At 36.5% G+C, this 13,554-nt stretch overlaps 1 protein-coding gene across 1 annotated transcript; it reads right to left on the bottom strand.

The window, feature by feature from the left end:
• Nucleotides 1-6,403: 6,403 nt before the first annotated feature.
• LOC117315330 lies at nucleotides 6,404-11,778 on the bottom strand. The gene is made up of 4 exons (XM_033869478.1): nucleotides 11,767-11,778; nucleotides 9,493-9,859; nucleotides 8,010-9,161; nucleotides 6,404-7,343 (listed from the first exon to the last, which is right to left on the bottom strand). The coding sequence occupies exons 1-4, from the start codon at nucleotides 11,776-11,778 to the stop codon at nucleotides 6,982-6,984; spliced, it is 1,893 nt and encodes a 630-aa protein (XP_033725369.1). The 3' UTR covers nucleotides 6,404-6,981.
• Between the last annotated feature and the right edge of the window lie 1,776 nt (nucleotides 11,779-13,554).

The raw sequence follows: 13,554 nt of genomic DNA, 5'->3' as shown, positions 1-13,554 counted from the left end.
GAACAGCTGTCAGTAGTAACAATTACCAGGGAGTCTATGAACAGCTGTCAGTAGTAACAATCACCAGGGAGTCTATGAACAGCTGTCAGTAGTAACAATCACCAGAGAGTCTATGAACAGCTGTCAGAAGTAACAATCACCAGAGTCTATGAACAGCTGTCAGAAGTAACAATCACCAGGGAGTCTATGAACAGCTGTCAGTAGTAACAATCACCAGGGAGTCTATGAACAGCTGTCAGAAGTAACAATCACCAGGGAGTCTATGAACAGCTGTCAGTAGTAACAATCACCAGGGAGTCTATGAACAGCTGTCAGAAGTAACAATCACCAGGGAGTCTATGAACAGCTGTCAGTAGTAACAATCACCAGAGTCTATGGGCAGCTGTCAGACGTAACAATCACCAGAGTCTATGGACAGTTGTCAGAAGTAACAATCACCAGGGAGTCTATGAACAGCTGTCAGTAGTAACAATCACCAGCAAGTCTATGAACAGCTGTCAGTAGTAACAATCACCAGGGAGTCTATGGACAGCTGTCAGTAGTAACAATCACAGCAAGTCTATGAACAGCTGTCAGTAGTAACAGTCACCAGGGAGTCTATGAACAGCTGTCAGTAGTAACAATCACCAGCAAGTCTATGAACAGCTGTCAGTAGTAACAATCACCAGGGAGTCTATGGACAGCTGTCAGAAGTAACAATCACCAGAGTCTATGAACAGCTGTCATAAGTAACAATCACCAGGGAGTCTATGAACAGCTGTCAGAAGTAACAATCACCAGAGTCTATGAACAGCTGTCAGTAGTAACAATCACCAGGGAGTCTATGAACAGCTGTCAGAAGTAACAATCACCAGGGAGTCTATGAACAGCTGTCAGTAGTAACAATCACCAGGGAGTCTATGAACAGCTGTCAGAAGTAACAATCACCAGAGTCTATGAACAGCTGTCAGTAGTAACAATCACCAGAGTCTATGGACAGCTGTCAGACGTAACAATCACCAGAGTCTATGGACAGTTGTCAGAAGTAACAATCACCAGGGAGTCTATGAACAGCTGTCAGAAGTAACAATCACCAGGGAGTCTATGGACAGCTGTCAGAATGTAACAATCACCAGAGTCTATGAACAGCTGTCAGTAGTAACAATCACCAGGGAGTCTATGAACAGCTGTCAGTAGTAACAATCACCAGCAAGTCTATGAACAGCTGTCAGTAGTAACAATCACCAGGGAGTCTATGAACAGCTGTCAGAAGTAACAATCACCAGAGTCTATGAACAGCTGTCAGAAGTAACAATCACCAGGGAGTCTATGAACAGCTGTCAGAAGTAACAATCACCAGGGAGTCTATGAACAGCTGTCCGTAGTAACAATCACCAGGGAGTCTATGAACAGCTGTCAGAAGTAACAATCACCAGGGAGTCTATGAACAGCTGTCAGAAGTAACAATCACCAGGAGTCTATGAACAGTGCTCAGCGAGAAGTTAACAATCACCAGGGAGTCTATGAACAGCTGTCAGAAGTAAACAATCACCAGAGTCTATGAACAGCTGTCAGTATACACAATCACCAGGGAGTCTATGAACAGCTGTCAGTAGTAACAATCACCAGGGAGTCTATGAACAGCTGTCAGAAGTAACAATCACCAGGGAGTCTATGGACAGCTGTCATAGTAACAATCACCAGGGAGTCTATGAACAGTTGTCAGAAGTAACAATCACCAGGGAGTCTATGAACAGCTGTCAGAAGTAACAATCACCAGGGAGTCTATGAACAGCTGTCAGAAGTAACAATCACCAGGGAGTCTATGAACAGCTGTCAGTAGTAACAATCACCAGAGTCTATGAACAGCTGTCAGTAGTAACAATCACCAGGGAGTCTATCAACAGCTGTCAGTAGTAACAATCACCAGAGTCTATGAACAGCTGTCAGAAGTAACAATCACCAAAGAGTCGATGATCAGCTGTCAGTAGTAACAATCACCAGGGAGTCTATGAACAGCTGTCAGAAGTAACAATCACCAGGGAGTCTATGAACAGCTGTCAGAAGTAACAATCACCAGAGTCTATGAACAGCTGTCATAAGTAACAATCACCAGAGTCTATAAACAGCTGTCATAAGTAACAATCACCAGAGTCTATGAACAGCTGTCAGAAGTAACAATCACCAGGGAGTCTATGAACAGCTGTCAGAAGTAACAATCACCAGGGAGTCTATGAACAGCTGTCAGAAGTAACAATCACCAGAGTCTATGAACAGCTGTCAGTAGTAACAATCACCAGAGTCTATGAACAGCTGTCAGAAGTAACAATCACCAGAGAGTCTATGAACAGCTGTCAGAAGTAACAATCACCAGGGAGTCTATGGACAGCTGTCAGATGTAACAATCACCAGAGTCTATGAACAGCTGTCAGTAGTAACAATTACCAGGGAGTCTATGAACAGCTGTCAGTAGTAACAATCACCAGGGAGTCTATGAACAGCTGTCAGTAGTAACAATCACCAGAGAGTCTATGAACAGCTGTCAGAAGTAACAATCACCAGAGTCTATGAACAGCTGTCAGAAGTAACAATCACCAGGGAGTCTATGAACAGCTGTCAGTAGTAACAATCACCAGGGAGTCTATGAACAGCTGTCAGAAGTAACAATCACCAGGGAGTCTATGAACAGCTGTCAGTAGTAACAATCACCAGGGAGTCTATGAACAGCTGTCAGAAGTAACAATCACCAGGGAGTCTATGAACAGCTGTCAGTAGTAACAATCACCAGAGTCTATGGACAGCTGTCAGACGTAACAATCACCAGAGTCTATGGACAGTTGTCAGAAGTAACAATCACCAGGGAGTCTATGAACAGCTGTCAGTAGTAACAATCACCAGCAAGTCTATGAACAGCTGTCAGTAGTAACAATCACCAGGGAGTCTATGGACAGCTGTCAGTAGTAACAATCACCAGCAAGTCTATGAACAGCTGTCAGTAGTAACAGTCACCAGGGAGTCTATGAACAGCTGTCAGTAGTAACAATCACCAGCAAGTCTATGAACAGCTGTCAGTAGTAACAATCACCAGGGAGTCTATGGACAGCTGTCAGAAGTAACAATCACCAGAGTCTATGAACAGCTGTCATAAGTAACAATCACCAGGGAGTCTATGAACAGCTGTCAGAAGTAACAATCACCAGAGTCTATGAACAGCTGTCAGTAGTAACAATCACCAGGGAGTCTATGAACAGCTGTCAGAAGTAACAATCACCAGGGAGTCTATGAACAGCTGTCAGTAGTAACAATCACCAGGGAGTCTATGAACAGCTGTCAGAAGTAACAATCACCAGGGAGTCTATGAACAGCTGTCATTAGTAACAATCACCAGAGTCTATGGACAGCTGTCAGACGTAACAATCACCAGAGTCTATGGACAGTTGTCAGAAGTAACAATCACCAGGGAGTCTATGAACAGCTGTCAGAAGTAACAATCACCAGGGAGTCTATGGACAGCTGTCAGAAGTAACAATCACCAGAGTCTATGAACAGCTGTCAGTAGTAACAGTCACCAGGGAGTCTATGAACAGCTGTCAGTAGTAACAATCACCAGCAAGTCTATGAACAGCTGTCAGTAGTAACAATCACCAGGGAGTCTATGGACAGCTGTCAGAAGTAACAATCACCAGAGTCTATGAACAGCTGTCATAAGTAACAATCACCAGGGAGTCTATGAACAGCTGTCAGAAGTAACAATCACCAGGGAGTCTATGAACAGCTGTCAGTAGTAACAATCACCAGGGAGTCTATGAACAGCTGTCAGAAGTAACAATCACCAGGGAGTCTATGAACAGCTGTCAGTAGTAACAATCACCAGAGAGTCTATGAACAGCTGTCAGTAGTAACAATCACCAGAGAGTCTATGAACAGCTGTCAGAAGTAACAATCACCAGAGTCTATGAACAGCTGTCAGAAGTAACAATCACCAGGGAGTCTATGAACAGCTGTCAGAAGTAACAATCACCAGAGTCTATGAACAGCTGTCAGAAGTAACAATGCTGCCCTTTCCATGTCGGGATATAAATTCTTGTTATGGTTGTACTGAGTCTCTGTCATCTGCGCGATATATTATTACAATCTGTGGCAAACGTTTGGGAAAATCATATACGTTTCGGTGTTAATAACCAGATAATTTGGAAAATATTATCCACTCTAACCCAATATTTTCACATTCTAAGCGATTGTTTTTGTACAGATATCCTAATTAAGTATAATTACTGATTTTTCATCAAACCTTCAGTATTTATACTCGTAAACCGAATTTTAATCCCAGACGTTTTAAATGTGTAGCCATGCTAGAGTAACATGTAATATCTATATGAACACCTCTGTTAAAAAAGTTTAACGATGATCGTATCATAGCAATACAGTGCAATGTATATCGATTTTATTCATGCACTCTTTGAATGATATTTTGAAATTATAAAACAAAAACAGGAGTATCGCTTTCGGTAAAGACAATTTTAATCAAACTTTATAATAGTCTGTATCTTTTCCCTAAAGAACTAAATATACAAACGATTATAGTATAAAAACAAGTTATTAGTTTTTACATGTTCAAGTATTAAGAAATAGCAGAAGAAGTAGCAAATTGCAAACTTATTAATTTTCAGAATTAATCAGTTTTATAAAATGAAATCACTGCTGAAAAGTGAGGGAGGATATACATCTAATATGGTTTAAACGTCGATTGGATTGGAAACCATTACAAGCATAAATCTAAATTAACATGTATTATTCTGCAATGGTATCCAACAGTTCAGGTAAAGGGAGATAAATCAAACTTTTTACATGCTTAATTTGAGAAAAAATAATGAATAAAAATATATAAATAAATAAATAGATTAAAATATGCATGTCATTTATCCTTATAATTAAATTGTTGAAAATTTAGTAATTAATTATTATGGATAGGTCCGTTTTATAACAGTTCAAAAAGGTTGATAAACACATCGACCTTACACCCAAAAGAGATACAAGATAATTCGTGGTTAAGTGTACATTTTAAGGTACAATTGTATGTCAGATTAGTAATATACAATTACAGCCTTTGGATGAATTTGATATTTTTACCTTTTTGAGCCAAAAAGTAATGTTAACCGAGGACAAAGGTCAAGTTAATAAAACCATGTTTCGGCCGAAATAAAAAGCCTATGTTAGTTTTAATATAAAAGCTACGTTTGAGTTTCAATAATCATGCAATAAATACGAATAACACTTTAACATGCAATGATAGAGACTGATTTGTAAAGCTTTTTTAGATATCAAATTAAATGTGCATCTTTTACACAAATTACACAATCAGAAGTACACATTCAAATGCATTCAATACACTAATTCTTACATTCTTTCAATAGAAGTCATTGCTCGTCATGTTTCAAAAAACATCCAAGATATTTCACACTGCTGGACAATACCTGGGGGAAGTAATTCTTTTTTCTTACCCTTGAAAATGACTTTTTATTGGGAATCACATGAAACTATTTTTGAGTTCGCCCGCCTATCAGCAAAGGCACATTTTATATATATAAAAATATGATAATGTATAATTTTGTAAAGACAAATATGCATAGCGTAATCATAGATTAAAATAAAGTCATAAATTATCAGGCACGAGTTCCATGGAAAATAGGTTACAAACACATCGATTATTCACCTAATAGAGATGCATGAGAATTCATCGATTACTCCACAGTTAAGGGTATATCATATTACATTAATGTACATGTATAAGTTTATAAATATGTAGGCGAATTTTCCCTCAGTGTTTTATGTTCATTCTCCTAATTAAATCGATAGTATAAGGCGCTAACACTTATTTTAGTCATATACTTCTTAAGAAAGTTAGTCAAAAATTGATATGTTTTGTATTGTTTCATTCATAATGTATGTAAATTGTAAAAATGTAAATATTTATCTTTTTTACAACATTTGCAAAACAAGTTATATCAGATGATGTTAATCACTCTGGATGACCCAGATAACTTGAGAGGTCTTACTGTGAACCACAAAAAACCTGTAATATCTGAGAAAACAAAAAACAAAAAAAAGGAGAAAAAACAAACAAAAAAACCTGTAATATCTGAGAAACAAAAAAAAAAAAAAAAGAAGAAAAAAAAAAAAAAAAACCTGTAATATCATGGTAAGGTAGGTAACTGTCATGCCTTTTCTTCCTACGGCCGCCTCATTCAAAGGCAAGTGTGTTACCACTGAGTACCCTAACCGTCCCTAATGTCTGAGTTGTGACGTATATTATCCATTAAAATTAAAAAAAATAAATTAATTCTACACATATACTTAGTTATACTTGTTTCAAATTGACAATAAACAATAGGAAAATAGATAAAGCTCTCATTAAATATGCAGTTGTTCTAACTCAGAAAATACACACACATGTAATTCATATCATTTGTAGAGGAAGTTTGGTTATCGTAATAACAATGCCATTGTATTCCTGTCACAGAACAATCAAGTGCTTATACCATCACAGTATTGAACTTCACCTCTTGCTAATAAATGATCAAATCAAGTATACAGTATTAGTTGAATGAATGGTTAGTCTATATGAATGTATATAATGTAATGAAGTACAAACAGAAAGACAGGATCCAATACTTTAGGGATATTGGACGTTTTGGTTGTATGTGGTAATCTCGCGAAGACAAAGCTTGCTAACACAATAATGTCCACTGTTATACAATCCAGAGAGGCATGTTTTAAATGAGCTAGTTAATCAATACGACGCAGAACTATTGTGTTTTTGATGTGCACATGTATATTTACGAAGTAATGACTTTAAAACCATACTAGATCACGTTTGGCCACACGTTGATATAGGATTTCTGTTTTTAAAGAATATTCAGGGTTTTTTTGGGGTTTTTTTTCATTTTTTTAAAAGCTTATTTAATACACGTACATGTACACTTCATCTTCTGTAAATTGTTGTCACTGTTGTATCCGTTTAAGTTCGCAGTTACCACATTCCCTAAGTACGTCTCTGATCGGAATGAAAAACCCTTCACGACCCCTTCCGGCAAAAAAGATACCAACGCATGCAAGATCGCCATTGTCTCCCTGTACGAAAACTCCTGCTCCGGAATCACCGTGCTGATGGTGAACTCGACACAATATCTTGGACAGTCCTTTCATTAGGACCTTTCCTTCTGGGTAGGTAATACTCTCTTCATGCCCGGTGGCGGAACATTTACACACTAAAACTGACGAGAAGGCGCCGAACTTCAGTACTTGGGTATGTGGGAGACAGGTTCCAATAGCTCCAGTGTTGAACGTTAATCCTTCTCCAAGACCTACAATATAAATGACATTACTATCATATACATTTTGATTTATATAACACTTACACATATGTGTTATATAATGCACGTATCAAATTTTGAAATAATTTTTCATCAATATCCGCAAATTGAAATTTTGGTGAATTACGTAGTAGATCTTTGTTTAGTTAAAAAGTAGACACATTGAAATTCATTTTCAACCTTCATTACACATCATGTTTACACTGATGCGCAATATTTGCATTTGTTATTACATGCTAACATTTCCATATTGAAAATATTCTGCTAAAATCTTTTCAATAATTTTTATAATTTCATTATATGTCATAAAACATTTTCTGTCATTTTCTGAATCAAAAAATAAAAGCAGTCATGAAATTTTGAAAACTAACTAAAGCTTTTCCCCAAAAAACAATCCAGATCATCAGAATAAAGCTTGAATTAACTCAACGCGCTTGTATAATCATAAAAAGGAAGCTCCAGTGCGTTCATGAAATGATTGGGAAAGAGCTGGCATTCCTGGTTATTAATAAGCTTTAAAAAAAAAAACGGAAAGGGAAATATATTAAAACAATTACTGTAATGTTCAGCACCCCCTTTTGCTGCATGTGTACGATTCACCTGGGCGTGATTATGGCAGAGAGATATTCGATAAGATTGTTTAAAGACAACACAAACCTGCTTTAAAGAACGCTGCGTTCCCACTCGCAACAAAGTTGATAGATCGCGGGATTCTGCTTTCAGCTGTGACCTTTACGATAGCGGCATCCATGGATGGATAGCTACTTGGTTTGAAAGCCATTTTTACAACTTCACCACAAAGATAGTCCGTGCTCCTCTCCGGTTGATAAATAAGGTGATTGTGGTCTTGAACAACTCCAAATCTAGGATTGTTGTCAATTATGTGAGCACAGGTAATAAAACCTGTCTCCTGATCCGGCAATTGCACAAAAGGTCCAATGGTCCCGTAGACCCTGTTTGCTTTACAACTGCCACTGATGCGACCACCACAAGCTAACGGTTCAAGCATATCTGAAGGATTATTGGCCAAACTCACGGTGTGATCCTCACGAACGTCGACAGGAAAACAGATACCAGCACACTTCAATATTCGAGGAAATTCATCTTCGTCCCCAGATAGGAATCCTTTGAATTTACAACATAACACTATGCAGTCTTCTCGCAGTGCCTTGCCACCCCTAGTACGTACTGCCGATATACGGATCCCGTTCAGGTTTTTGTGGCAGTTCCAAAGAGAGTCACTATTCGCTCTCACTACATATTGCATAAGAGCATTTTCGTCCCGTGACAGACCTGGCTCTTCCATATCTAGCTCGAAATCGATGGCTCGTTCGTTGTCCTTGTCAAACCCTTTTGTGCTTCTATACATTGTCCTTATCCCTGCTGTTCGGAAACATTCACCCTGATTTTGGTCATTATCGGTATATAAAACTATGACATTTTCGCCAGTCGCAATCAGTTTGCCATACTGAACATCCTTGTGTTTACAAAGAAGCTGATCCAATATTCCTCTTACGAGGATATTGTGAATTTCCGTACTTGGAGAATCCGCTAGACATTTTTCGATTGATGTGAAAGAGGAATACTTTGCTATGACTTCCAGAACAGATACATTTCCACTATACATTGCCAGTTCTAGTGGTGTCACATTTCGATGTTTTGGTAGGTCAAGGTCAGAATAAGGATTGAAAGTGCTGTCAATCTCAGTATCGACATCGCTGTGTAAGTGTTCAATTAATATAGAACATTCCTCAGCAGATCCACGAACAGCACAGTGATGTAGTTCTGTCCAGCTGGACACTGGTGTATCTAGAAAGGAAAAATATCGTCGTATGTTATGGAATACTTTTTACTTAGTACCTTTCCATTTATTTTTTTTTTTTTTTTTTTTTTACAATTTTGAGGATAAAACAAAATCTCTTCTTATTTTTACAAGATTGCTAAAAATTATGCACAAGATATTAGCACATTTTAATGCAATTTAGAGTTAGATACAAAGAGTGCCAAGAATTAATAAATCTGTATAATGCAGCTGTTGCGTCCATCGAGGAAATATCAAAATGTGGATGGGGATGTGCAACAGAACCTCGATTTTTTTTTTTCCCCCCAAATCCCTTTTTCTCAGAATGAAGGAAATTACCTGTGACGTCTGTCCTGTTCCACATCTCAATGAGGTGCTTGTGATGATATTCATTTGCTATGTCATGGATAGTTTTTCCATCTTTAGTGGTAATATTGGAATCAAAGCCTGCCTTCAGGAGCAAACGATAAATGTCAATGTCCCCGTTTTTGACGCAGATATGTAAAGCATTTAATCCTTGAAGGTCGAGGTCAGCACCCTTACCGATACAGTGAGGACTGAGGTGGAGCAGATGTTTCACGAATTCACTGTGTCTGTGTGTCACAGCAATGTGTAATGCCGTTCTCCCCTGTCTGTCTTTTAAGCTAATATCCACATTGTCACGAATACATCTGTCTAACTGTTTAATATCGCCACGACTTGCTGCCTGGAATAGTGTATTTCGGGTACACCCTAGGACTTTGGTATCATATGTTGTACCTATAAGATGACAGATTAAAATTCGTTAGCCATTTTCTGATCTTTTATGTATTCATTTTTGCAAAAATCACGACTTAGATTCAGGAAAAAATCAAATATGAGAAACAATTGTCATTACCAACAATATACACATGTTGTCACAGTTTAATGATCTCACTCAGTGATAATACAATTATTGCATTCTGATTTTACAATAAACATGTACAATGTATATGTGCAATGTATATCATAATTACACATTGTTCCATAAATATCATATCTGATATTGAACTATCATCATAAGAACGTATTCCTATTACAAAAACGTATGACATTACATTATAATTGTCATCAAGCATTTGTATAACAAACAATACATATATGATATTATATTTTAATGATAATTAAACATTGGTGTATTACAAACAATACATATATGATATTACATTTTATCATATGACTACCGTTATATACGGTACCATAAATCCATCACGTAAATTTTCTTTATGACACTAGTGTAATAACACCTTTCGCTACGCTGATTGGCTGGTTCCGTGAGAACTGTATTCATACGCGTGGGATCGACCTACTTCTTTTTACTACGACTCGTAAAAATGGCGACTAGTGCTTGTAAACTTTGAAAAAAAATCAACTGAACGACAAATCGGTCTATTAGTATTAACAGAACATGTTGTACAATCAAAGATAAAATCCTAGATGTACACAGCCGAAGTTTTTTTCATTTTATTTATACTATAAGATGTTAATAAGGCCTATCAAACATCTATTTTATGACCCCTAGTAACATATTTTAACTCCGATAGAAAATTGCGGTTGCGTTGTCCGACGAGACATATCTAGTCTAGATTCTTTTCAAATAAACAAATAATAACATTATTTAATAAAATCCTCATGAAAAACGGCAATGTAGTTTGTTACAACTTGCCTTCAACGGTTACTCAGAATAACATGCTGACACTGTCGTCGACAAACACGTGTAATGTCAACACAAACAACACTGCCAACAAATCGGCATCCAACGTCGCTTTTCACGGCAGTCTGAACACAATGTTCAGTGGGAATATTCACGGTGGAACATTTCACATCTCCATAACCTCCCGTGAGGAAGAGGATAAACACAAAGCAGTGAAAAGGCGCCGTACAATGGTTCTGTACGACAGCGACAGCGAATAGACATGTGTACAACGAAGCCTCCATTATCGCGCCAAGTGACGTCACGGCTTCGTCACATCAAAAACAGTCGCTCATGAACTTTCAAACTAAAATATTTTCGTGATTGTTTCAAACACCAAGGACAATTTATCTATTATAGATTAAATGAAAAAATGCTGAAATTTTGTTTTGAGACGTGTATTTAATAAAATGAATCCTTTTCAGGAGTCAGTTGTGTTAGAACTATTTCTTCTCTCTTCGGTATAATTGACCTACTTCGAAGGTTCGGGTGATTTGGTTGAGATGTGACGATTCAAGGCAAAAGAGAGAACATTTTTTGATGGGGAACGATGAAAGAAAACGTCATATGATAAAAAGAATCTGTCATTCGTTTACCTTCATATTAGATTTATGATACTCGTTTAGAATTTTTTATTTTTGCTCGCCAGAGGCTCGCAAAAACAAAAAATTCAAAATTCGTATCATAAATCTAATATGAAGGGAAACTCATGACAGATCCTCTATATAATGATAATCAAACATTGGTATTACAAACAATACATATATGATATTACAGTATAATGATTATCAAAAAAGACATATCTGACATAACGGTAAAGTTACGGTTACATATTATTTGTACAATCAATAGATACATTTCATGATATTATTATGATTATTTAACTTTGTTATTTAACTTACCTGAGCTAACATTATGATATGTGTTGATTCTTGTCACTCTTGATCCATATATACATGTATATTTCATTTTCAACGTCTAATCAACTGCTCATCAAACATCTAAATTTCATAAACCCTGTGCAATAGATTTAAATCAGTCCTCAAACGCAGCCTTATAAATGTCATACGTATGAAGAACTGTTACAAATGGCTGCAGGGTTATATACTTATACATATATGTGGTTCAATGTACAAGCCGTTTCCGTCACAAAAGAAATACATGGAACTATTCAACAATACTCCTATTGTTTACATTGCGACATGCGAAACACGACAGGTAGAGAATAAAACAATAGAAATTCCGAAGTACATTTATACAAAACACCGAGGTAGGTCTCGTTAATTATTAACTTACAGAATGTATAGATATTTCCAGAACGGAACATTTCTTCTGCCAACTGTCGAGTATCACGTGATCTTGTAATTACCAACTACATTGAATTATGTCTAGGGTTAGTCAAATATCCATGGCCGTTTAAATTTATTCAAGATCAAAACATGTTCATACAGTCGTAAATGCTACCTTATCATTAATGTGATTTTCTTGAAAACAACGTAAATATTCCAAATTATAAGAGAAAACATACACACCCCTAGATTTTAGTTCGGTACCAAGTTTGTAATCAGATTCAGATTCTTTATTTTGCCGAGAGCCTTACGGCTCATAGGCGCACCAACAATACCTGTACAAAGAATACAATTATTCACGTCTAATAAATACACTTGCACACTTTCACACTCATTTACACACTCTCACATACACCAACATAAGTAAATAACTGCATAATCAAGGAGAGTGGAAATCAATGGAATGACCTTATGAGATAGAATACATATTTAATCAACCATCGAGGCAAGATGTATTTTTGTGGTAAGTACAATGAGAATTAAATCATCAAAATATCAGATTATTTATGTAATACAAGTTTAACTTAAATCAACAAAAGATAAATAAATATAGATAAAGGAACATCTGTAACTGCTAATTCAACAGGAGGTAAATGATATCGCGATGTCGTTTTTTACACAACGTATACAAGTTTTCTGAAAAATAAGGATGGTAACACACATCAAAATTATGTATTTTGAACAATCTGACCCGAACCTTTGAATATCTACACTTTTTCTAACGTCATTGGACCCACAATATTCCCGTGAAAAAAAAGCTTCTGTTTAATTTCAAGAGAAACGACTCTCAAGTTGAATGAATGAATTAAAACAAATACCTTACATCGATTCTGTTTGCTCTCCTTAATGACCCGTTTTTTCCGCAAATTCATAATCTGTGTATTTAATAACTACGCAAACAATCACATTTATCAAATATTATTCAAGGTAAAATAAACGTTCATACTCATCTTATAATGATATCAATTGAAATGTATTTGTGAGGATATACCGTAGTCCATATATAAAGTGATATCTATAGATTTGTATGAGGATATACCGTAGTCCCTATATAAAGTAATATCTATAGATTTGTATGAGGATATACCGTAGACCCTATATAAAGTGATATATATACAATGTATGTATTGATGAGGATATACCGTAGACCCTATATAAAGTTATATATATGTATTAATGAGGATATACCGTATACCCTATATCAAGTGATATATAATGATATGTATGAGGATATACCGTAGACCCTATATAAAGTGATATATATGTATGAATGGGGATATATCATAGACCTTATATAAAGTGATATATATAGATATGTATGAGGATATACCGTAGACCCAA

This window comes from Pecten maximus, chromosome 17, assembly GCF_902652985.1.
Source record: "Pecten maximus chromosome 17, xPecMax1.1, whole genome shotgun sequence".
Lineage (NCBI taxonomy): Eukaryota > Metazoa > Mollusca > Bivalvia > Pectinida > Pectinidae > Pecten > Pecten maximus.
This window is presented reverse-complemented; position numbering and strand designations above follow the sequence as displayed.

What these genes read in the sequence shown, in the direction of transcription:
- LOC117315330 (XM_033869478.1), bottom strand. An exon ending in GAACAGGACAGACGTCACAG is followed by an intron (nt 9,162 to 9,492) that starts GTAATTTCCTTC and finishes TTTCCTTTCTAG; the next exon opens with ATACACCAGTGTCCAGCTGG. An exon ending in CGCAGCGTTCTTTAAAGCAG is followed by an intron (nt 7,344 to 8,009) that starts GTTTGTGTTGTC and finishes TTTATATTGTAG; the next exon opens with GTCTTGGAGAAGGATTAACG.